The sequence below is a fragment of the Pseudorca crassidens genome, chromosome 7 (assembly GCF_039906515.1).
Source record: "Pseudorca crassidens isolate mPseCra1 chromosome 7, mPseCra1.hap1, whole genome shotgun sequence".
Lineage (NCBI taxonomy): Eukaryota > Metazoa > Chordata > Mammalia > Artiodactyla > Delphinidae > Pseudorca > Pseudorca crassidens.
The window spans coordinates 100,018,026-100,044,390 of record NC_090302.1 but is presented as its reverse complement, the minus strand read 5'-3'; the positions used below and the strand labels follow the sequence as shown (position 1 = coordinate 100,044,390).

Genomic DNA, 26,365 nt, shown 5'->3' with positions numbered 1-26,365 from the left:
AGACTGGGTCTGCCCCCGAGGCTGGAAATGGCAACAAGACGGCAGTCCGAGAGGTAGCGCACTTACAGCGTGAGGTTGGGCAGCAGGCGGGCGGCTCCCATCGCCGGAGAGATTTCTTGGGGCCGTTGCCCTCCTGCCCCCAGAGTCAGGAGCAGATGTGGGCAGTCCCTGGGGGCAGAGTCCCAGAGAAGCCAAGGTCTCTCCAAGCCACAGGTTTTCAGTGGGGAGAGGAGAGAGACGGGAGGAGGAGGAGAGAGGAGAGAAGGGAGGAGGGCGAGGGGGGAGGAGGGCGTAATTGGGAGACTGAGGTGTGAGGAGTCCACCTTCCTGGCCAGTGAGACTGCAAAGCAGCTGCTGGCGGGGGTCGGTGGAGGGTGCTGTCAGCCTCTCTCTGGGATACCCCAGCGCAGAGGATGGAGCTGCTGGAGGCTTCTAGACCCAGAGGCTGGCTCCTGCGTTCTTACTGACCCTCACGGACCCGACGGCAGGGCCCCTCCTCCCCTCTCAGGGCAAGCTTCCCCTGCCCCACCTCCCCTAGGGTGAGCTGCAGGTATCATTCCAGGCCTGGGGTCGCTGGGTCTGGGTCTGGGGGTGGAAATTACCAGCAGCAGCCTTAAAAGGAGGAGCCTCCCTCCAGGGGGCAGGAGGTGGGCTTGGCTAGGAGCGTAGCTTCCACTGCCTCTGTCATCCCTTACTCCCCCTGTCTGCTGTCTGGCCACCGGGAAGGAGGGGTTAAGGCTGTCCCGACGGGCATCACACAGTGGGCGCCACAGCTTGGGGACCAGGGGTAGGGAGGCAGGTGCAGGTGGGGCCTTAGAAGGACCCCATGGTGAGGAGAGCGGGTGCACTGGTACCAGCCGCTTTCCTCCGGGCCTTGGCCGCTTCCTCTGAGAGATGGGCACAGTAGTGCCTCGGGATGTTGGAGGACCCAGTGAGATGGCCGCACTGAGGCAGAAGTCAAAGGTATATGTTCTGGGCCTCACTTGTTATCCTCCCACGACAGCAGCCATCCCTAGAACCTCTGGGAGCTGGGAGGAACCCAGGGCCTCCTCCCTGCAGCCCCTCAGCAGCGGTCTGGGATGAAGTGCCCAGCGCCCTCTTCTTTTTCTAACCTCCGGTCCCACGCTGCTCTGTACCACACCAGGTATCACCCCATTCTGCAGAGGAGGAAACTGAGGCACACGGTAGGTCGTTTGCTCAGGATCACCCAGCTAGTGAATGGCGTAGCCAGGTTTCCAAAGTCCATGCTCTTTCTCTCCCACACAGATTCCTTCTACTGTGCCCACGCCTGCCGGGGCCAGCATAGCGCCCACCCATGATGTCCCAATATTCCTGGTCCTGGAAGCTGATGACCAGGAACTCTACGCGGTTCCTTCCCCGCAGAAGGTGGCGGATGGTGACTGTGGAAGGGGGCTAGTGCTTGGGGGGGAATCTCTGAGGGAAGCTTACACCTCAGCTCTGGGCTCCCTGGAGGTCTCAGTGCCTCCAGGATGGGAAGAGAAGGGGAAATGCTGGCTGTGGATTTATTTACCTAAAGAGATGAGTGGGAGGGCGAAACTCTCACCTCCAGGCCTCCTTCTCACCTTCCTGAGCTAGATCAATCCACAAAGTTGTCTGCCACCCCTCCCCACCCACCGACAAGCAGGGACACCTCCAGCCCACCCGGTCAAGCTCCACACTTGGCTCCCAGCTCCGCCCCAGGTGCCCCGCTGGGGGCTCAAGGGTGAGCTGAGCCCGAGCTGGCCTGGGGAATGCAGTGTTGGCTCCGGCCCTGACCTTTGTAACTAGGGGTGTCCCGGGTTGGAATCAGTTGGAAAGAATGTCAAAACTGGAAGGGAGGGCTTCCCAGGTGGTGCAGTGGTTGAGAGTCCGCCTGCCGATTCAGGGGACACGGGTTCGTGCCCCGGTCCGGGAGGATCCCACATGCCGCGGAGCGGCTGGGCCCGTGAGCCATGGCCGCTGAGCCTGCACGTCCAGAGCCTGTGCTCCGCAACGGGAGAGGCCACAACAGTGAGAGGCCCGCGTACCGCAAAAAAAAAACTGGAAGGGAATCTTAGAGAGTCTTCATCTGGTCCAGACTCCTCATTCACCAATGAGGTCCAGAGAGGGTCTCACAGCTAGTTAGCAGCATAGTTGGAACAAGGTAGCAATCATTTCCATTTTCCACATTCGCCCCACCATTTGGGGCCCCATTTAAACTCTCCCTCTTCCATGGAAACATCTGGAATCTACCTCTCCACTGTGATCGGTGCTGGTTCTGTCTCTATTCTCTGGGAAGACCTTGTCCTCATGCCCACATGCTCACGTGCTCACCAGCTCCTAGCTCCCTGGTAGGATATTAAAAGCTATCTCCTCCGGACCTCAATCCCCAGGAGTCACAGGTAAGAGCAGAGAGGCATGGAGGAGACAGCTCAGGCTTGGGGTTCAGGGGTGGAGGGGTCAGCTGGGAGACGGAAGGCAGTGAGGAGAGGCAGGTGTGGGGAGTTCCATCTGGGCCCAAGGTCTCTGAGCCCGAGAACCTGGTTCCTATCAGTGGGGGAAGGGCCTGCTGTCACTGGCCAGCCCCCAGCCCAGCCGGGGTCTCCATGGTAACAGATGCCCACAGTCAAGCTTGGCCTTGGGGCTCAGACAGGGGGCTGGTGCCAGGGGGCTCTGGGGCACAGCTGGGTAGCCCATTCTGCACCTGCAGTCCTGGCTTTCTGGCTCCGTTTGCCCCTTTACCCCCATGGGAAGGCCGGCGGTGGGCCCCAAGTGGGGAGTGTTCCAGTCCCAGACTCTGAATTTTATCCCCATTCCCTGACCCCGGCCCTTACAGGCTATGTGACCTGTGGCAAGTCCCTTCACCTCTCTGGTCTCAGCTTCCTAATTTATAAAAAGGAAATGGCCACTGCTGATGCTGCCAAAACTGCTATCTTGTCAGCTGAGAGGAAGGACACTTCCTGAAAAGTGTCAAGTGCCGCCAGAACGAGGGAGAGGGGCAGAGACCCTCTTACGTGGTCCAGCCTCAGTTTGCCTAAATTTTGACTTTCTCCCCTCACCAGAGGGACCTGGGAGCGGGGGAGGGGGGCGGCGGGGGGAGAAGGGTAGGGTTCATTACCATTTATGGGGGGTGGCAGGAGGTGATAAGGGGAGTGAGGAGTAGTCAAGGCCGTGGTGGTTAATCCCATCCCACAGTGCCAAGTTCAACACCTCCCCTGACAAAGGGGGCGTCTCACGCCTGCTCCTAGCAGCCCAGCTTGTGCAGACCCAGAGTCCACCTGCATGCCGGCCACTTGTCACCACCTGCTTTGACCCCAGCCCACCCTTTTCCTGTTGACAAACAGAAGGGCTAGGGCTGGGGAAGGGTGAAGGGCAAAGAGCACTGTAGCAATGCGGGCAGACCACCCCCCCATCTTTGCTATCTGATTCCCACCGCCTGCCGGCACGTGGAAATCAAATTGTCAGACGTCTAGCTGTTAAGTGCCCTTCTGTGCAGTCCTGCTGCGGAGCCAGAGAACAGGGGCGCTTGCCTGGGGCTGGCGGAGCGAAGTACCTGCGACAACACAGGCTTTGCAATAACTTGGCTCCGGAGCTGCCCCTCCTGGGCTCCAGTTATACCATGGACTCAATTCTAACTCCCACTCTCAGTTTGAGGCTTCCTGGCACCCTCAAACTTCCACGTCCCCCTCTCACCCACAGAGTGGTTAAAAACGGCCCTAGTGCCAGACTACCTGGGTGTGAATCCTGGCTGTGTGACCTCGGGGGGCAAGTTGTTTAACCTCTCTGTGCCTCACTTTCCACATCTGAGAAATGGGGCTAATAACACCCACCTCTAGGCATGGCTGTGAGGATTAAAGGTGTGAATCCATGGAAGGCACTTAGAGCAGCACCCAGCTCACAGCGTTATCACTGCAATCACGTCAGCCTTCTTTCTGTCCAAACCACTCTGCTTGTTCTGCCTCAGGCCCTTTGCACCCTCTGTTCCTGCTCCTAGGAATGTCCTTCTGCCAGCTCTACATGTAGCCACCACTCCCTTTTTGTCAATCGTCTCCTCTGAAGGACCTTCTCAGATCCAACTAAACTACTTCCTGGGACTTCCCTGGTGGTCCAGTGGTTAGGACTCCGCACTTCCACTGCTGGGGGTGTGGGTTTGATCCCTGATTGGGGAACTAAGATCCCACAAGCCATGCGTCATGGCCAAATCCCCCACCCCCCCAAAAAAAACCCCACCAGCACTTCCCCACCCTGGAAATTAGCCTGTTTTATGTCCTCCAAAGCGCTGGACAGTAACTGAAATTATGTTGTTGGCTCCTGTGTTTCCACTAGACTGTAGGCAACTTGAAGGGAGGACTTTGTCTTGCCCACCCTGTATCGCGGTGGCATGAAGCCATGGTCAGTGCCAGCTGCCTACCTGGAACCAGACCTGAACTGATGTCCCTTGTCGCTCTGGGGGACTGAGGTCAGTAGCATGTTCTCCTTTGTTAGAGGGTGGGACAAAGCCCACATCTGCCGTGTGGGGTGTAGAAAGCGGAAGCAAGAATGCCAGCCCTGCCTTCCTCTATCTCTTCTGGCATCAAGAGAAGCTGAATGGGGAGACTCAAGCCTGCCGGCTGCCCTTCCCATGCAGGTGTTCAGAGACCTCCAACTTTCTGGGACCCATACCTGGGGGTCCTGGGGAGAGAGGGCAGGGCCAGTTCTCCACTGGCCCACTTCAGGCCTGGCCAATGGGGGTGCTGGTTAGGGGCAGGGAGAAGCCCAGCAGAGGCCCTGCAAGTAGACCCCGAGGGGGGCGGCCACCTGCACGTCACCGTGGGTGAACCCGGCTTCAAAGTGGCTCTGCAGGCTGGGAGGGGGCAGAAGGTCAGAGCCACGCGATGGGTCATTCACCCCCCTTCCAATCCTCTGTTGGTCTCACCCCAACAATTTACTGAACCCCGTTCCTGTGGCTCCGACTGCTGCCCTTGGGGAATGCTAGCCCAGGAGCTGTTCACCTGCCCACCTCCTGAAGAGATACTTTATAGCTTCCAGGAAGCCTGCCTGTCTCCCCACTTGGGAGGTTTCCTTGAAGGTGCTGGCCTCTGGGCTCCTGCCTGACACAGATCACACCAGTGACGTCTCTGTGAGCAGCTCACGTAACAGGACGCAAGCCTGGGAGAGCAGAGCTAGGCCCGGCCCTTGAGATGCAGACCCTCAGGCTGGTCCCTTCCTGGTAGGGGCGGCGGGCAGCTGTCACCCTTCAGTTCTGTATCTGGAGAGCCAGGCCCTGTCAGAAGGGAGTGTGGACGCAGGAAGACCCACCCCAGCTCTAGCTCCCTCCCTCAGGCCTGAGGGCTGAAGGTCGAAGCTGGGAAAGGGGCTGAGACACTTGGTCCTTCCCCCAAAGCTGGGGATGGGGTAGTGGTGCCGGGCGTGGGGGGGGGCGCGGTGGGGGCGGTGGGGGGAGAGGGAGATAAAGAGCAGAACACAGCTGGCTGGCTGGCAGGCAGGCAGGCAGGCCAGGGTGTGCTGGCACACGGCTGCCCTCTGCCGGGCTCACGGGCTCACTGCAGCCGGCAAGGACAGCTCCCGGGGAAGGGAGAGACAGCTGCAACAAGGTCCTAGCAAAGCAAACTTTATTGTGGGTCTGAGAGGTCGGGGCTCTTCCCTCCAGGGCCTGCTGCAACCGAGAGTTGGGGTGAGGAGCTCTTGTGTCGCCCCCAACACGTCCATCACATTCAGACTCAGCATGGTGGTCTCACGGGCCCTCCCTCGGTCACTGTGGCCAGGCCACTCCTGGCTCCTCATTTCTTAAATCCTGGCTTTTTAGGTCTGGTTGTGGTTTTGGCCTGTGGGAGAAGGCGTTGCTCCAGTGTTCCACCCTCTCCCCATCCTGGCACCTTCCCAGAGAACATCCCTCCTCCCCCAGGAGGACCAGCCCCTTCTTATCAGCACTCACCTTTCCCACAGGGCTCCTGTCTTTAGGATGGTATCTGGAACGGGGTGGGGTTGGGCAAGGAGTGGGGATGTAGGAAAGAGAGAGCTCAGTCTGATGCCAGTAGCCCCGGGCCCTCCTACTAGTGCCCAGGCTGCAGAGCTGGGCCCTGGGCACTTCCAGGAAGCAGGGGGCTGTGACCTGCAGAGGTTTGCCTCTCCACCTGTCACCTGCCAGGGACCACTCTGACTCTCTTTTATTTTTAAAATTGTTAAATTTTTAAATTAAAATTATTTATTTATTTATTGGCCCACCACGCGGCATGCAGGATCTTAGTTCGCCGACCAGGGATAGAACATGTGGCCCCTGCAGCGGAAGCCCAGAGTCTTAACCACTGGACCGCCAGGGAAGTCCCTGACTCTCTCTTTTTAAACAAGATGTTTTTTCTTCTTAAGCTTCTATCTGCTTTCCTTTATTTGTGTATAAGACACAAATGTTTCTTATCATAAAAGTAACGTTAACCACATTGCGCAAAATATAGCAAATAGAGAATAAATTGCCTATACTTTTCTTTACCTCCTACTAATATTAACATTTTGTTTCCTTTCAGAACTTTTTTGTTTGTGAAATAAAATGAAAATAATTTGGGACTTCCCTGGTGGTCCAGTGGTTAAGAATCCACCTTCCAATGCAGGGGACGTGATTCCTGGTCGGAGAACTAAGATCCCACATGCCGTGGGCTAATTAAGCCCGTGCGCGGCAACTACTGAGCACACGGGCCACACCTAGAGAGCCTGCGCACCTCAACGAAGATCCCAACCAAGATCCCGCGTGCCGCAACTAAGACCCAATGCAGCCAAAAATTAAATAACTAAATATTAAAATGAAAATAATTTAATATCCTGCTCTTTGAATTCTAGAAACACTTTCCAGTTTGCTATATTCTTCATGGGCATTATATCACATGCCATTGAGAAGACGTGACATAGTTTAAGCAACTGGTGTATTGATGGACATTTACAATGTTTCCATTTTATACTATTATTTGAATAATGCAGTGATATAAGTTTCTTAGTGCATATATTTCCCTCATATCTTGGATGGGATAGTTTGGAAGGAACTGCCATAAGTGGGAAGAAGTCAGAAGATAAGAACTGTTAAATGCTTTTCAGAAAGACTGTGCCAACCGACAGTGGCAGCACACCTGTGCACCTGTGTCTCCGTGTACCACACACCTGCACACACATGTGCATCATCCTCTTTCAAGCACGATGTACCTCAACTAAAAGATTTTGGCTCATTTAATAGATGGAAAGAGTTACCTCACTGCCACCTCCTCTTTTTCCACCTTTTTTTTCTGGAAACCAAACACAAGCATTATTGGGAGTTCTGGCAAGGCCCAGGGGCAGAGCAGACTCCCGCCGGGCACCTGGCAGGTGTTGCCCCGGGCCTCAGCGCACTCAACTGGGGAGACCTGGTCCAGGTTTCTGAGGAGCCTTTGCAGGGGGGGGGTGTCCCTCCCTCACCTTGGCAATGCTTGTGTGCTCCTGGGGCGCCAGCCTCTTGACTTGTTTGACAGGGGTCTCCTTCTCCAGGGACACATCTGTGTCTTCGTCGTCATCATCTTCTTCCTCTTCCTCCTCTTCTTCCTCCTCCTCTTCTTCCTCCTCCTCCCCCTCCTCTTCCTCCCAGGATTGGTCTGAAGTGTCAGCGATGGTGTGGGAGGAAGGCAGGGCCTCTGAGCCCGAGGGTCTCTGCCAGGCTCCCCTTCCCAGATCTACCTGCCCAAAGTGTGGCTGGCGGGGTGGGGAGGGCAGTGAGGGCTGAGGCCACGGCAGGAGGGCAGGGGAAGTGGTAAGCTGCGGCTCTGGCCGGGCCGGAGGGGGAGGCACACTGGGAAGGAGAGTGTGAGGGGAAGGAGGGAGAGGGTGGGGACACAGCAGCGGAGGAACTCAGGCCTCATCCTGAGGCAGGTGGAACCCGCCCGGGGTTTGGAGCAGGAGAGAACCCTGAAGGAAGAGGCACCACTGGACAGAGAAGAAGGCAGTTAAAGGTCTGTCAAAAGAGTCAAAAGCACAGCGAATTGCCAGGGTCCATGTTACTGCTACAGCGATGTACTTCATAGCAGGTAATGTTTTGAGTGTGCTCTGGTACCAGGCGTTATGTTAAGTGCTTTTTCTGAATATGCCGTTTATTCCTCACAACTAGGAGGAATACACTTGAAGATGGAACCAAGTATAACCCCACCCCCGTGTTATGGCTGGAGGGCTGCAGCCCACAGAGGACGTGGCGGAGAGGTAAAGGAGAACTGGGGCTAGGAGGCGTGCCCATGGCCTCCTGGTCCAGGCTGCTGGTGATTCTGTTGCCTTTGGGGATCTTCTCCAATAATTCAAGAATCCCTCAAGTGTTTGAGTACCTATTATGTCCTTGGCCCTGTGCTGAGCACTGTACCGGCAGACCTTTCTTGGGTCCAAGCTTGGACTTACCATAACATTCCTGGCCACAGAGGAACACGGGTCCAGAGCCAGCCCGGAGCTGGAACGTGACAGGAGGAGAAAGCTCCAATCCCGCCAGGACAACCTGCAGGGGTAGGGGGTAGAGGGTAGGGGCAGGAGTAGAGAGGACAGGCCACTCGGGCCTGGTACCTGTCTGGGGGTGGGGGATGGGGGCTGGCCTCAGGCAGAAATGCTCAGTTTATTCCCTCCCCTCAACCACACATGCTTCAGGGCTTCCCTGGACCTCTCTGCACTCTCAGCCCCCTGGACCTTCCTGCTGAGGTGGACTCTGTTGGAGAAGAACATGGATCTGATAATCTCATTCCTGCCAAGATCACAGACGGTCTTCCAAGCTGAGGTGCAGCCGTTAAATAGTCTGATAGCTATGGACTGAACTGTGTCCCCTCAAATTCTTACATTGAAGCCCCTAACCTCCAATGTGCTGGTATCTGGGGATGGAGCCTTTGGGACCGTAACTAGGGTTAGTTGAGGTCATGAGGGTGGGGACCTTGTGATGGGATTAGTGCCCTTAGAAGACGAGACCAGACAGTTTGCTTTCTCTCTAGGCCATGTGAGGACACAAAAAGAAGGTAGCCATCTGCAAGCCAGGAAGAGGGCCCTTACCAAAACCCGACCGTGCTGGCACCCTGATCTCAGACTTCTAGCCTCCAGAACTGTGAGGAAGAAATGTCTGTTGTTTAAACCACTCACTCCATGGTATTTTGTTATGTCAGCCCAAGCTGACTAAGGCATTGATCAAATGAGAAAAGCAGATGCAAAGTTGTATTACAGTCTTCCTATCATCTTATAAGTAATGTGTGAATATTCATAGGAAAAAAGGTTAGAAATATATTACAGTGCTAACCGTAATTTTCAGTGGACAGTACCACATTTATTTTCTTTACACTTTTCCAAACTTTGCAAATTTTCTAGAGTAACAATGATGATACTTAAACTTCTTGAGTTCTTACCATGTGCCAGGCCCCATGCCACACATTTTACCTGCTTTATCTCATTTAAATCTTCACAAGAAGCCCACAAAGGAGGTGTTGTTATTTTACAGAGGGGGAAACTGAGGCTTAGAGAGATTAACTTAGAGTTTCTGGTTCAGAGAGGAAGCAGATAAGTGAAAACTGATCACAAACACCTAGAAATGCTGGATAAAATGTGATTCAATGTTTTTACTGCTTGGTTGAATGGTAAGACAGAAAGAAGTGTCCCTGTGCATCAGAAAGAAGAGCAGCCTGTGCAGAGGCTGATGCCACAGCTGAAGGGAGGATGTCCTTGAAAACAGCAAGGACTTTGGGTTGTGACACTCATGTGGACAGGAGACAAACCCTTGGGGAGGGGACCTTCAAAGGGCTACATCTCAGTAAAAAGCCCCATGGTGAGGGTTGAGGAGAAGGGACTGAAGGACCCTAAGCCATCTAACTAGAAAGGACCCACCATCAAAGGAGGGAAACAAGAACCTGGGGGTGGGATAACAGAGTCTCCTGTGAGAAGCTAACAGCTGTGGTTGTACCTCTCACTTAGAGCAAATCTGAATTTACTCGGTGGGCACTGCCAAGCCAAGAGATCTGTATAAAATCCCAGGCTTGCGATCTTCCTGTGGCAAACGGCAGATGCAAACACAAAACCAGTCTCTAGGGACACTCTGAATTCTTTTCACACAGAATTCTTTCACAAAACAGAACCAAACCAAACTGGAAGAGGTTTGAAACAACCCTGCTAGAGTCTGGCAGCAGAACAAAACAACATGTACAACCAGGAACCTGAGATAAGAGAATAACAACCTAAACCACATGAAATGTTTGATGAAGATCAAATAAATATAAGAGTAGGAATCAAAATAATAAGAACAAGATATTACAAAAAAGAAAAAGAGGGCTTCCCTGGTGGCGCAGTGGTTGAGAGTCCGCCTGCCGATGCAGGGGACACGGATTCGTGCCCCGGTCCAGGAAGATCCCACATGCCGCGGAGCGGCTGGGCCCGTGAGCCATGGCCGCTGAGCCTGCGCATCCGGAGCCTGTGCTCCGCAGCGGGAGAGGCCACAACAGTGAGAGGCCCGCGTACCGCAAAAAAAATAAATAAATAAAATAAAAATAAAAAGAACCAAAAGCAGCTTCTAGACATCAAAAACATTAGCATTGAAGTAAAGTGAACAAATGGTTAAAAAGCAGAGTGAAGCAGCTGAAGGAAGAATCAGTAAATTGGAGAAGTTCTGGGAAGAAATTACCCAGTATGAAGCACAGAGAGAAATGAACAAAATATGAGAGAGAAGCTGGACGTGGAGGACAGGTGAGAAGGTCCAACATGCATCCAATCAGAGGTAGGGACTGGAGAGAATGGAGTCAGTGTTCCAAGTGATAACGACGAAGAGTTCTCCAGAAATGATCCAAGACAGATCCTCATATGCAGGAAACCTCATCCCTGAAAAGATAAATAAAAATAAATCCACACCTGAACATACTATGGTGAAATGACAGATGAGAACAAAGAGATGAGCTTAAAATCAACCAAAGAGGCCAGATTTCCAAAAAAGGAACAATAACCAGGCAGACTGAGGATTTCAACAGCAACATCAGGAATCAGAAAGAGGTCAGGAATCAGACCTCTTACCTAGAAGTATATACGCAGCCAAACTATCATGAAGGAATGAGGATAAAAGAAAGGTATTTCTGAGCAAAGCCCAAGTAAGTTTACTACTCCCAGGTCTACAAAAGGATGTTCAAAAAGATGGCAATTAAATTGAGAAGTAGGTGCAAGAAGCAGTGATGAGAAAAAAATTGGTATAAATAAATAAAAATACATACATACATACATACACACACACACACACATACATACCTAAGGAAACATTGCCGTAAAATAAAACAACACTAGTCATGACTAGTGTTGAGCTGGTTTAAAACACGTTGGAGCTAAAATGCTACATGATGACAATATGTATTTTAAAATGAAAGTAATTAGAATCCCCTGGTTTGGGAGGAAGAAAACATTAATTTTCGACTTTGATCATGCATGACTGTTAAAAAATTAAGGAGAACAAATGAAGATTAGAATGAGATTCTATAGCTTCTAAACCAGTAGAAAAGGGGAAAAGAAACTTTAATCAATCTAATAAAAGACAGGAAAACTAGAAAAAAGAAACAAATTTAAAAGGCAAGGAAAATAGAAGCACAAACTACATGTTACAAGTAAATCCAAGTATATTAGCAAGTCACAATCAATATAAACGGACTATACTGGCTGGATAGATTAAAACAAGGTCTAGCTACATACTGCTTATAAGAAACCTTATAAGGACGGAGAAATGCTGGAGTAAAGAGATGGAAATATACATACCAGGTACAGCAGAGGCTTCCAGTTGCTTATCCAATAGCCATTCTTTCCTTCCATAATAACAGCACCCTGATATTACTGAAATACTATACCCAGCCAAAAACTGCATTCTTCAGTTTCCTTTGCAGTTGTGACTATGTTACTAATTTCTGGATCAATGAGCTATAAGCAGAATTTGGAAGGTGGTACTTGTGGGAAGACTCCTTAAAAGGTGGACAGAGAACTGAGAGAAGTCCCTGTGGTCTTCCCTTGCTGCTTCTTTCCTATTACATTAATTGTAGAAGTGAGGGCTGGAGCTGCAGCAGCCTTCCTAGACTGTAAGGTGATTTTGAGGATGGTAGGTCTGCACTAAAGACAGGAGAAAGATACGAGGAGACTTGGTCTTTGGTGACCATGGAGTCATCTCATCAGCTCTGGACTGCCCATCTCTGGACTTCTATGCAATACAGAAATAAATCTTAAGCCCCTATAGTTGGGTCTCTGTTACGGCAGCCACACATGACTAAAATGAAAATGAAGCTAGTTGTACTTTCTGGTGAGTGATGTTGATAATGGGGGAGGCTATGTATGTGTAGGGGTAGGTGGTATATAGGAAATCTCTGTAACTTCCTCTCGATTTTATTGTAAACCTAAAACTGCTCTTAAAAAATAAAGTCCCTAAAAAATGAAGCTAGTAGTGTTTGTTACGATTAGGTTTGGTAATAAGTGACAGAAAACTCCATAACAGTGGCTTACACAGGCTTACACTCACTTCTTTGTCTCATAAACTAAGTCCATACATAAGCTATGAGTACACCACTCCTCAATCACCAGGGATCCAGCCTCTTTGTACCGTGTTGCTCTACCATTCTCAATACACGGCTCCCACCTCGCCCAGGATGGCTGCTCTTGTTCTAGTCATCACATCTACACTCCAGGAAGGGACAAAAAAGTGGTCACATGATCTCTCTTTAAGGACATTTTTCAGATGTTGTAGATCCCACTTCTGCTTACATCGCATTGGCCAGAACGTCATGGTTATGCCAAACTTAGAGGGAACATAGTTTTTATTCTCAGTAGCCTTGTGACCAGCTAAAAGTCATGAATCCATTACTAAAGAATAAAGGAATAATGGAGATTGAGGGACATCTGGGAAACAAATTAATATCAGACGATATAAGCTTTAATTCAATAAGTATTTTAGGGATAAAGAAGGTCACCACATAATGAAAAAATTTAGACAAGGAAGATATTTACAATTATACAAGGAAAGTAAAAATTCTACAAGAAAGCTAAACCTGTAAATTATATGCATCAACAACACGGTCTGAACATACATAAACTATAGCCACAGTAATCAAGACAGTGTGATATCAGAGGGATAGACACATAGATTGACTGAAGACCTAGAAATACACACACACAAATACCTGCAACTGATTTTTGACAAAGGTGCAAACTCAATTAAATGGAGGAAGCTTTTTCAACAAATGGAGCTGGAGCAACTGGACGTCCATAGGCAAAGAAATGAACCTTCACCTAAACCTCATAGCTTATACAACAGTGAACTCAAAATGGATCATGGACTTAAGTGTAAAACATAAAACTCTATGACTTTTGGACAAAAAACATAGAAAACCTTCATGATCTCAGACTAGGCAATGTGTTCTTAGACTTAACATCAAAAGTCATAAAAGGAAGAATACAATAGACCTCATCAAAATTAAAAACGTTTGTTCCATAAAAGCTCATGTGAAGAGGATGAAAAGACAAGTTATAAACTGGGGAGAAAATATTTGCAAGCCATATATTTGACAAAGGACTAGTGTCTAGAATATATAAAAAATTAACAAAATTCAACAGTAACAAAACAATTAGAAAATGAGCAAAAGACATGGACACCTAACTGAACATACATATGGCAAAAACCGCATGAAAAGATGTTCAACATCATTAGCCATCAGGAAAATGCAAACTAAAAGCACAATGAGACATCACTACACATACATTAGAAAGGCTAAAATAAAAGAGATAGTGACAACATGAAATGTCGATGAGGATGCAAAGAAACTTGATCACTTATGCATTGCTGATAGAAATGCAAAATGGTACAGCCACTTTAGAAAACAGTCTGGCAGTTTAAGAAACTAAATGTGTAACCACCCTCATATGGCCCAGCAATTGCACTCCTGGACATTTAACCCAGGAGAAATGAAAACTTAGCTTACGCAAAAACCTATACACAAATGTTCATATCAGCTTTATTTGTAAGAGCCCCAGATGGGAATCAGACCAGTTTTTCCACAGATGAATTGTTGAACTGTGGTACAACTATACCACGGAATACCAGTCAGCAGTAAAATGAACGGATCTCCAGGGAATTATGCTGAGAAAAAAAAGCCAGTTCCCCCAAAGTTACATATGTCTGATTCTATTTCAATGACCAAATTTTAGAAATGGAGGACAGATTGGTGGTTGCCAGGGGTTAGGGGGAGGTGAGGGAGCAGGAGGGAGGTGAGTGTGGTTATAAAAGGGCAACATGAGGGATGCCTGGGGTGTTGGAACTGTTCAGTGTCTTGGCTGTGGTGGTGGATATAGGAACTTAGGTGATAAAATTGTATAAATAGATCCCTGCATTGTATCAATGTCAATATCCTGGTTTTGATATTATATTACAGTTTTGCAAAATGTTACCATTGGAGAAAACTGGGCAAAACATACAGGGATCTCTCAGTATTATTTCTTACAGCTGCATGTGAATCTACAATTATCTAAAACGATTTTCAATTAAAAAAATAAACATATATAAAGTAAACAAAATTATAAGAAGAACCCGAAGATCCACAATCATAACAGGAAATTTTAACACATTTCTTTTGCTAATTGATACATCAGGAGACAAAATATATATAGGTTTGAACACAATTAATACACCTGATTTAATGGACACACATAGAATCCTATAATACTACCACGTAGTAAGCCACAAATTGAGTCTCAACAAATAACCAAAGAATTGATGTGGTCTATACACACACACACACACACACACACACACACACACACACACACACACACACACCCCATATTTTCTGATGCAATTACACTAAGAAAAAGGGTGATGACTCAACCCACCCATACCTTTGGGAATTAAAAAATTTGAAGTAAATATTCATCAAATAAGAAATCATAATGGAAATTAGAAAATATTTAAAGTAAGATAAAGTGAAAATACCACAAATCACAAATTAAGGGATGCAGTTAAAAACATCTTCAGAGGGAAATGTGTACTATTCAAAATAAATAAATAGAACTTACTTGGAAAAAATAAGCTAGAACATGAATGGGCTAAATATCTAACTAAGGAAGTAAGAAAAAGGAACAAAGAAAGCAGATAACCAGAGAAATTAATAAAATAAAAAATAAGGAAACAATAGAAAACATCAACAAAATCAAAAGCTTTTTCTTTGAAAAAAAAGAAAAAGACTAATATCCAGTGATTGAAATGAAGGGAAAAAAGGAAAGATGATAAACACTACTGGGAATTTTAAAAAGAGGAATATAATAACAGATATAGTCATGATGAAAAATATTATTAGCAAATAGCGTGAACAATATCTAGAAAAATATAAGTAATCATAATTGACTCAGGAGATGTTTGGTTCAGGCCAAGTAAGTAACAGGGACTGAATTTACTCTCCAGCTTGACACAACTAAAAAACTATAATACAGGCATACCTCAAAGATATTGCAGGCTTAGCTCCAGACTACTGCAATAAAGCGATTATCACAATAAAGTGAGTCACATGAAATTTCTGGTTTCCTAGTGCATATAATTACACTATACTGTATTCTATTAAGTGTACAACAGCATTATGTCTAAAAAATGTACGTGCCTTAATTTAAAAATACTTTATTGCTAAAAATGCTATTCATCATCTGACAGTGCAGGGCTGCTACAAACCTTCATTTGTAAAAAACAAAAACAAATGAACAAAAAAACAAAACTCCCGCAATATCTGTGAAGTACCATAAAACCAGGTATGCCTGCGTAGGAAACAACAGCTCTCAAGACACTGGATACAAGTCAAGGAAGAACAGTGATCTCTGAGAGATGGGACAGAGATGAGATGAGCCTTATGGTTGCCCAAGCTTACTTCCTGGACAGTGCAGGGAGGGGGAACCCAGACAAAACGTAGTGGTCTCTCTGAGTTTAGGAAATAGAACTGGAACCCAGAGAAGCCAAGGCACCTAGAGTTCATAAGAGAGGAAAAAGCTGCAAAGACAGCACTCCAGAGATCTGTAGAAGGCCCCCTTGAGTATGCAGTTAAGTAGTAATCGGAACATCCATGCAAGGAAACTACCTGAGGCTGGAGAAAGAATCATCATAAAGGTGTCTGGAGCTCACAGAGTGGAAAATCTCATAATTTATGGGGCATCTACTGGAGTACTAAGAAGGGTCTTGCTACAGTAGTGGGGCAAAATTAGACTAAATTCAGCTTAAATCCCTAACAAAGCTTAAAAGCAAGACACAAAAGGATCAAATGGTATTTAAGTAACTTCACTGCATTCCAGAACAAAATTCAAGAATACTTATAAAACTGTAAAAATATCCAGCATCCAAATAGTAAAATTCATGTCTAGCATCCAATCAAAAATTACCAGACAGGACTTCCCTGGTGGCACAGTGGTTAAGAATCTGCATGCCAATGCAGGGGACGTGGGCTTGATCCCTGGTCTGGGAAGATCCCACAAGCCATGGAGCAACTAAGCCCGTGTGCCACAACTACTGAGCCTGCACTCTAGAGCCCACAACTACTGAGCCTGTGTGCCACAACTACTGAAGCCTGTGCGCCTAGAGCCCATGTTCCACAACAAGAGAAGCCACCGCAATGAGGAGCCCGCTCACCGCAACGAAGAGTAGCCCCTGCTTGCCGCAACTAGAGAAAGCCTGCACACAGCAATGAAGACCCAACGCAGCCAAAAATAAATAAGTAAATAAGTTTATTAAAAAATAATTACCAGACATACAAAGAACAAGAAAGCTACAACTCATAATGAAGAGGGGAAAAATTCAATAAAAACTGAAACAGAAATGACATAAATGAGAATTAGTAGAAAAGAACATTAAAACTATAGTCCATATGTTCATGAAAGATCGAAAATGAGACATGGAAGACTTGAAATTTGTAGAGGTGAAAACGACAATATCTAAGATGAAGACATACTGATGAGATTAACAGCAAATTAGATACTGCAGAAGAAAAGAATAATGAAACTGAGTAAATAAAGTCTATCCAAAATGAATACACAGAGGAAAAATACTTTAACAAAACGAAAAGAGCATAATGAACTGTGGGACAACTTTAAGGAGCCAAGTATACATGTAATTGGATTCCTCAATGGAGATGAGAGAGAAGGGGGAACAGAAAAAAATGATTGAAGGAATAATGGCCAAAAATTTCCAAATTTGACAAAAATGGTAAATCCACAGATCTAAGAAGTGCAGTGAACCCCAGTACATTTTATAATCAAATTGCTCAAAACTAGTTACAAGGAGAAAATCTTAAGAGCAGCCAGAGGAAAAAAGACATCACATACAGGGGAATGAAGACAAGGATGTGAGAAGATTTCTCCAAATAATGCAAGCTAGAAGACAATGGAGAAATTTTTTTCAGTGTTGGAAGGAAAAAAAGTCAATCTAGAGTTCTTTACCCAGTGAAAATACCTTTCAAAACTGAAATGAAATAAGGACTTTCCAGGCATACAAAAGCTTAAAGAATTCATCATAAGCAGATCTGCATTACAAAAAATGTTTAAATCCTTCACACAGAAGGAATATGACACCAAATGGAAATTGAATCTACACAAAGGAGTGAAAAGTACCAGAAATGGTAAATATAAAAATGGTTTATTCTAAGTTCTAATCTCTTTAAAATATAGACCGCTTAAAGAAAAAAATAACAACAATGTAGAGTAGGATTTATAGCATATGTAGAAACAAAAGTTATTACAACAATAGCACAAAGGATGGGAAGTGGTAAATGAAGTGTGCTGTAGTTAAGATTCTTATATTGTACATGAAATGGTATAATATTATTTCACTATAGACTGTTGTAAGTTAAAAATGCATACTGTAAACTCTAGAGCAATGATTAAGAAAAAAACCAAAGAGATGAGGTACACCTAAGAAGCCAATATTGAGGATGAAAATGTAACCAAAAAAACCGCTTAGTTAATCCAAAAAGCCAGAAAAGAGGAAGAAAGGAGCACAGATGGGACAAATGGGAAAACTAATAGCAAGATGATAGATTTAAACTCAACCTTGTTGATAATTTGGTTAAATATTAACTGTCTAAGTGCTCTAATTAAAAGGCAGAGATAGCAAGTGGATAAAAAAGTAAAACTCAATTAGGTGTTATCTAAAAGAAACCCAATTTATACATAAAGATACAGAGGTTAAAGTAAAATAACAAAATAAAAGAATAGGAAAAATATACAACACAAACACTAATCAAAAGAGAACTAGATTGGGGCTTCCCTGGTGGCGCAGTAGTTGAGAATCCACCTGCCAATGAAGGGGACACGGGTTCGATTCCTGGTCCGGGAAGATCCCACATGCCACGGAGCAACTAAGCCCGTGCACCACAACTACTGAAGCCCGTGTGCCTAGAGCCTGTGCTCCACAACGAGAGAAGCCACTGTAATGAGAAGCCTGTGCACTGCAATGAAGAGTAGCCCCCGCTTGCTGCAACTAGAGAAAGCCTGAGCGCAGCACCGAAGACCCAACAGAGCCAAAAATAAATTAATAAAATAAACAAATTAAAAAAAAAAGAGAGTTAGATTGACTATATTAGTCAGACCAAGTAGACTTCAGAATATTTATCAGGGATAAAGAGGAGCATTTCATAATGATAAAGGGATCAATTAACCTAAAGGATATAACAATCCTAGAAATGCAGGATTTATTAGGATGCACCTAATAAAAGAGTTTTAAAATACATGGGGCAAAAACTGATAATTAAAAAGAGAAAGAGACAAAGACATAATTATTGTTGGGGTCTTCAGCGTTCCTCTTTCAGTAACTAATAGATCAAGTGGACAGAAAATGAGTCAGGATATGGAAGACTCGAACAAAACCATCAACCAACTTGATACAATTGACATTTATAGAGCAATACACCCAACCATGGGAGAACACACATTCTTCAAGTGTGAATGAAAGAGTCACCAAGATAGAACATATTATGGGCCATAAAGCAAGTCACAACACTGTTTAGACTGAAATCATATAAAGCATATTTTCAGACCATAATGAAATTAAAATAGAAATCAATTAAAGAAAGAATTAGAAAATCTCTATTTGGAAATTAAAAAGCAAACATACTTCTAAGTACCGCAGGGACTGAAGAATAAAACCAGAAAATAATTTGAACTGAATGAAAATGAATATAGTACTTATCAAAATTTGTGGGACGAAGCTAGAAAGATGCCTAGAAGGAAATCATAGCATGAAATGCTTATATCTGAAAAAGGTCTAAAAAAATCAATAATATAAGATTATGCCTTAAGAAACTAGAAAAAGATCAGACTGAAACCAAAATAAACAGAAGAGAGGAATAAAGAACAGCTCAATTAAATACAAAAGTGGAAAAACAATAGAGAAAGACTGATGAAACCAAAACTTGGTTCCTGAGAAAGACTGATAGAACCGTTAAACCTCTAGCCAGACTGGACCTGATAAAAAGGAGAGAAGACACAAATTACCAACATCAGGAACAAAAGAGCAAACTTTAATACAGATAATACAGAAAAGGATTAGGGAATAATATGAACAACTTTATGCCAGAAAAGTTGACAATTTAGATGAAACAGAAAAATTCCTTAAAAAACACAAACATAAAGCTCTCTAAACAAAGTAAACCAAATAGTCTTATATCCATTAAATAAATTTAACTTGTAGTTAACCAGATTGCTTCACAGGTGAATTCTACCAAAACATTTAAGAAAAAGAAAAAACAAAACAAATTTACATGAATTCTTCCAGAAAATAGAAGAGAACATCTTCCTTTTCATTTTATGAGGCCCAGAATTACCTTATGCTAAAATCAGACAAAAACATGACAAGAAAACCATAGACCAATGTTGCTTATAACATAGACAAAAATATCCTTAATAAAATAGTAGCAAATGGAATCCAGCAATATATAAAAAGGTAATACATTATGATTGAACGGGGCTTATACCAAGAATGCACAGTGGGTTTAAAATTTGAAAAAATCAATGAATGTAATTTGCCACATAACAAAATAAAGGAGAAAAAAATCACCTCACTACATGCAGAAAAAGAATTCTTTGACAAAATTCAACACCCACTCATGATAAAATATCTCAGCAAACTAGGAATAGAAGGGAACATCCTCAAACTTAATATAGGACATCTACCAAAATCCTTCGTCTGTCTTAATGGTAAAAGACTAAATACTTTCCCTCCGGTAAAAGGCAAGGATAGTCCTGCTCTTACAACTTTTACTCAACATTGTACTTGATGTCCTAATCAGTGAAGTAAGACAACAAAAAGAAACGCAAGGCATACAGATAGAAAGTTAAGATGTTAAACTGACTTTATTCACAGATGACATGAATAAATACATAGCAAATTCTGTGGAATCAATGGAAAGCTGCTAGGACTAATATGCAAATTTAGCAAGGTTAGATAATACAAAAACCAATTATATAACTATATACTAGTACTGAATAATGATAAAATAAAAATTTTAAATAGCATTTCTGTACCTTATCCCATATAAAAAAATTAACTGAAAATGGCCCATAGACTTATATATAAGAACTAAAACTTTAAAACTCGTAGGAGAAAACACAGGAGTAAATCTTCATGACCTTGTGTTAGGCAGTTGTTTCTAAGATTCAACACCAGAAGCAGAAGCAACAAAAGAAAACACATATGAACTGGACTATATGAAAACAAAAAACTTTGTGCTGCAAATGATATCATCAAGAAAGTAAAAAGACAACCCAGGGAAAGGGGGGTAACTATTTGCAAATAAGCTGATAAGAGGCTTGTATGTAAAATAAAGAACTCGGGTTTCCCTGGTGGTGCAGTGGTTGAGAGTCCGCCTGCCGATGCAGGGGACACGGGTTCGTGCCCCGGTCCGGGAAGATCCCACATGCCGCGGAGCGGCTGGGCCCGTGAGCCATGGCCGCTGAGCCTGCGCGTCCGGAGCCTGTGCTCCACAACGGGAGGGACCACAGCAGTGAGAAGCCCGTGTACCGAAAAAAAAAAAAAAAAAAAAAAAAAAAAAAAAAAAAAAAGAACGCATACAAGTCAATAGTAAAAAGACAAATATTAAAATACATTAAACTCAAACACAGTTTTACAAAATTAATAAAGATTTGAACAGAAAATTCTCCAGGAATTCCCTGGCAGTCCCGTGGTTAGAACTCCATGCTTTCATTGCCAAGGGTGCGGGTTCAATCCCTGGTCAGAGAACTAAGATCCCACAAGCCACACTGCCAAAAAAGAAAAAACAAAAAGAAAGAAAGAAAATTCTCCAAAAAAGATATACAAGTAGCCAATAAGCACATAAAGAGATGCTCAACATCATTAGTCATTAGAGAAACGCAAATCAAAACCACAGTGAGCTACCACTTCATACCCACTAAGATGACTAATCAAAACCAAAGACAAAAACAAGTGTTGGTGAGGATGTGGAGAGATTGGAATACCCGAACATTGCTGGTGAGATTGTAAAATGGTGTGACCACTTTGGAAAACAATATGGCAGTTCCTCAAAATGTTATATATATGAAGCTACCATATGACCCAGCAATTGCACCTCCAGGTATATGCTCAAGAGAAATAAAAACTTATGTTCAGGACTTCCCTGGTGGCACAGTGGTTAAGAATCCGCCTGCCAATGCAGGGGACATGGGTTCAAGCCCTGGTCTGGGAAGATTCCCCATGCTGTGGAGCGACTAAGCCCATGAGCCACAGCTACTGAGCCTGCGTTCTAGAGCCCGTGAGCCACAACTACTGAAGCCCACATGCCTAGAGCCCATGCTCCACAACAAGAGAAGCCACTGCAATGAGAAGCCCGCGCACCGCAACGAAGAGTAGCCCCCGCTTGCCGCAACTAGAGAAAGTCTGCATGCAGCAACGAAGACCCAACACAGCCAGAAATAAATAAATAAATAAAATGTTAAAAAAAAACGTATGTTCATACAAAAATTTGTACATTAATGTTAATAACAGCATTCCTAATAGCCAAGTGGTAGAAACAACCCAAATGTCCACCAAGTGAACAGATAAACAAAATGTTGTATATCAATACAATGGAATATTATTTGGCAATAAAAAGGAGTCAAGTACTGATACATGCAACAACATGGATAAACCTTAAAAACATTATACTAAGTGAAAGAAAGCGGTCACAAAAGACCATACAGTTTATGATTCCATTTATATGATTTGCCAGAATAGGCAAACCTATAGACATAAAGTAAATTAGTGGTTGCCTAAGGCTGGGGGTAAGTGAATGTGGGAAATGGGAAGTGACCACTGGTAGGTATGGAGTTCCTTTTTGGGTTGATGAAAGTGTTCTAAACCTAGATTGTGATTGTTGCACAACTCTGAATTTACTAAAAATCACTGAATTATATACTCTAATGAGTGAAGCTTATGGTATGTGAATTTTCTTCCAATAAATATGCTAATCTCATTTTTAATAGCACCCCAAATCATGAAATATGTGGGGGTAAACTTTACAAAGTACGTAGGGGACCAGGACCCTGAAAATTACAAAACATTCCTGGGAAAATCTAAAGATGTAAACAAATGGAGAAATACATCATGTTCAATTATCGATGACTCAAAATTGTCAAGATGGCAATTCCCCCCAAAGTAATCTATAGATTCAATTCAATCTCAATCAAAATCCCATCAGACTTATTTTTAAAGAAAGCTGATTCTGAAACTTATACGGAAATGCTAAGGACCTAGACTTGTCAACCCAGTTTTGGAAAAGAATAACAAAATTGGAGGACTCACACGATCTAATTTTAAGACTTACTATAAAAGCACAATAATCAAATTAGTTTGGTATGGAATGAGGGTAAACATAAATCAATGAAACAGAATAGTGTATAGACATATATGCATACACATCTGGTCAACCAATTTTTGGCAAATGCCAAGGTAACTGTGTCAGTGAAAGAGCAGTCTTTTCAATACTGGAGCATTAGATATCAATTTGGAAAAAATGTCCTTCTATCCTCACTTCATACCATACAAGAAACTTATCTTGAAACGGATCATAGACTTAAATATAAGAGCTAAAACAATAGCATTTCTAGAAGAAAACATAAAAGGAAACCTTTGTGACCTTAGTTTAAGCAATGATTTCTTTGGACACCAAAAGGATGAACCATAAGAGAAAAAAATGTTAAGTTGAACTTTATCAAAATTAAAAACTTGTGCTCTTCAAAAAACATTATTACAAAAATGAAAAGGCAAGCCACACATTAGGAGAAAATATTTGTAATAAAGGACTTATATCCAAAATATATTAAAAAAAACTGCTACAAGTCAATAAGAATAACTCAATTATTTAAAAATGGGCAAAACATCTAAACAGGTATTTTGCAGAAGAAGATACACAAAAGACCAAAACCCAAATAAGAAGACGGTTAATACCACCAACCCTCAAGGAAAAATAAAAACCACAATGAGGTGCCACTGTATATGTACTAGATTGGCTAAAATTAAGAAGACTGACAATGCCAAGTGTTGGTGAGGATGTGGACCAACTGGAATTCTCGTAGACTGCTGGTAGAAATGCAGAATGGTACAGCAATTTGGAAAATAGTTTAGCAGTTTTGTATAAAGTTTAACATATGCTTCCTATGTGATCCAGCAATATCACTCCTAGGTATTTACCTAAGAGAAATGAAAACACGTCTATACAAATACACTCAAACATTCCTAGCAGCTTGATTGACAATAGTCCAAAAACCGGAAACTACCCCAAATGTCCATATGTCCATTAACAGGTGAACGAACAAATTTTATATAAATTGTAGAGTGGCATATTACTCAGATATAAAAAAGGAGCATATTACTGTTTTATCAACAACGGGGATAAATCTCAAAAGCATTGTGCTAAGTGAAAAAAGCCAGCACAAGAGACTACATATTGTATGGTTCCATTTAAATGAAATTATAGAAAAGGCAAAACTATAGTGACAGAAAGTAGATCAATGGTTGCCAGAGGCAGTGGTAGGTGGAAGGAACAGACTGCATGAGGCGTGAGGAACTGGGGGCAGGGCGGTGGAAATTCTCTACCTTGATGTTGGTGGCTATTGCACAATTTGTCAAATGCATCGAGCTGCACACTTAACACTAGTGAATCTTACTGTATATAAATTATATCTCAATACAGCTAATAAAAGAACTGACTCAAAGAAATAGAAACATCTGAGAACAAGAAACCATACAAGAAACATCAGGAACAAAAGAGCAAACTTTAATACAGATAATACAGAAAAGGATTAGGGAATAATATGAACAACTTTATGCCAGAAAAGTTGACAATTTAGATGAAACAGAAAAATTCCTTAAAAAACACAAACATAAAGCTCTCTAAACAAAGTAAACCAAATAGTCTTATATCCATTAAATAAATTTAACTTGTAGTTAACCAGATTGCTTCACAGGTGAATTCTACCAAAACATTTAAGAAAAAGAAAAAACAAAACAAATTTACATGAATTCTTCCAGAAAATAGAAGAGAACATCTTCCTTTTCATTTTATGAGGCCCAGAATTACCTTATGCTAAAATCAGACAAAAACATGACAAGAAAACCATAGACCAATGTTGCTTATAACATAGACAAAAATATCCTTAATAAAATAGTCAGAGCCCTAGTCAGGGAAGATCCCACATGCCGCAGAGCAACTAAGCCCGTGTGCTGCAACTACTGAACCTGCGCTCTAGAGCCCGCGAGCCACAACTACTGAGCCTGCGTGCCACAACTACTGAAGCCCGTGTGCCTAGAGGACATGCTTCGCAGCAAGAGAAGCCACTGCAATGAGAAGCCCTTGCACTGCAATGAAGAGTAGCCCCCGCTCGCCGCAACTAGAGAGAGCCTGCAAGCAGCAACGAAGACCCAACGCAGCCAAAAATAAATAAATCAGGAATGAAACGAGGACATCTACCATTATCATTTTATCCAATATTATACTGGAGGTCCTAGCCAGTGTACCTGGATTTAAAAGAAACAACAACAACAACAACAAAAAACAACACAAAGACTGCCATTACTCACAAAGAAGATCTGCATAGAAAACTCAAAATAAGTTATTAGAGTGAGACTTTCTGGATACACAATCTGGATACACAGGCAGTATGTAAATCGTCAACACTGGTCTCCAACAGTAAACAGTTGAAAAATGTGATTTGGAGAGAGGTTATTTAACTTGCCCAAAGTCACACGGCTGGTAAAGAGCCGACTAGGAGGGAGTTCCCTGGCGGTCCAGTGGTTAGGACTCAGCCGGCCACCCCGCCCCCGGCCCACCAAAAAAAAAAAAAAAAAATTGTGGACTAGGATGGAAACAGGGCTCCCTGCCTCCTGGGTCCAAGCTTTTAGTCCTGGGCTATATGCCTCTCTAGCACTGGTTGTACTTGTACAGGAGCCTGTACCCCACCTTTGGGTCCGTTCCCACGCAGCGGGTGAGGCCTGAGCAGGGCCTCCTAGGCCTGGAGCCAGGGTGTCCTAGGCCCGCAGGGAAAGGCTCACCATGGGGAGGACGGAGGCCCGAAGAGAGGCCAGGGTGATGGGCTTCCTCCTTCTGTCGTCCTGGCTTGCTGGGGGCAGGATCTCCACGAGGTTCATCTCCTCTTTGGCTTTCTCCCCCAGGCAAATCTGAGAGGGGTGGAAAACGAGCATGGCTCCTCTTCACCCAGAGGGCGGAGGAGGCAAACCCTGTTCCAGCTGCGGGCACGGGACAATCCCACCTGCTCCTCTGTGGCTGTCCAAGTCCCTCCCTGCTCCGTCCTTCCGCCCCTCCTTGGGGCTGGGGGGTACCCACCGTACTAAGCAGCAGCATACAGTTCTGCTTCCCCACCTTCTGGGGTCTGAAGGTCCAAGTCGGCTTCTCCTGGCTCAGCTCACAGCCTGCGAAGGGAGACGGAGGGCGGAAGGCGTGGCGTGGGGCGGGCAGGCTCCAGGGAGGCGCGCCTCTCTGCCTCCAGCCCTAGGCGCACCCCCTGCCCCCGGTGACGTACCCCCAGCCCCCCAGGTGCTCCGAGAACAGCCTGGAGCCTCACTCACCCCAGAGCAAGGCCAGTGTCGCCTTTTCGGAGGTGCTGCTAGTACGGCTGCGATTCATGATGCGGGGCGGGGGCCGAGCAGCTGCGAGGAAGGGCGCGTTACAACCCCCGGCCGACAAGGCAGCCCACACCCGAGCTGGGGACACCCCGGCGGAGCGCTCCGCCAAAGGACGGTGCTTAGATCGCCCAGAGCGGGAGAGGTGAGCGAGGCGCCCGGCTGCCCCGCCGGCCCTCCCAGCACCCCAGGGGTGCAGCGCCGGTCAGCCGCGGGCAAGGCGGCTCGGTGCCCGGTCTCATGTCCACTCGGCCC

At 44.9% G+C, this 26,365-nt stretch overlaps 2 protein-coding genes and 1 long non-coding RNA gene across 4 annotated transcripts in view; 1 reads left to right on the top strand and 2 right to left on the bottom strand.

Annotated features, from left to right (window-relative positions):
- FGF17 (fibroblast growth factor 17) overlaps positions 1-5,349 on the bottom strand; it is a 10,764-nt gene extending 5,415 nt beyond the window's left edge. For both annotated transcript variants that reach the window (XM_067745078.1, XM_067745079.1), the window contains exon 1: positions 67-5,349. In XM_067745078.1, coding sequence (XP_067601179.1) covers positions 67-101 — 35 coding nt within the window. In that variant the 5' untranslated portion in view covers positions 102-5,349. The remainder of the gene's footprint in view (positions 1-66) is intronic.
- On the top strand, positions 4,262-9,208 carry LOC137228107 (uncharacterized). Its single transcript, XR_010945151.1, has 4 exons — positions 4,262-4,438; positions 8,099-8,187; positions 8,617-8,743; positions 8,952-9,208. It is a non-coding gene; the product is annotated as an uncharacterized lncRNA (long non-coding RNA).
- On the bottom strand, positions 5,914-26,365 carry NPM2 (nucleophosmin/nucleoplasmin 2). The gene is given in 6 exon segments (XM_067745076.1): positions 5,914-7,392; positions 7,394-7,589; positions 8,377-8,470; positions 25,523-25,648; positions 25,815-25,900; positions 26,057-26,365. Coding segments are annotated over 6 exon segments (744 nt in total). The 5' UTR covers positions 26,115-26,365; the 3' UTR covers positions 5,914-7,208.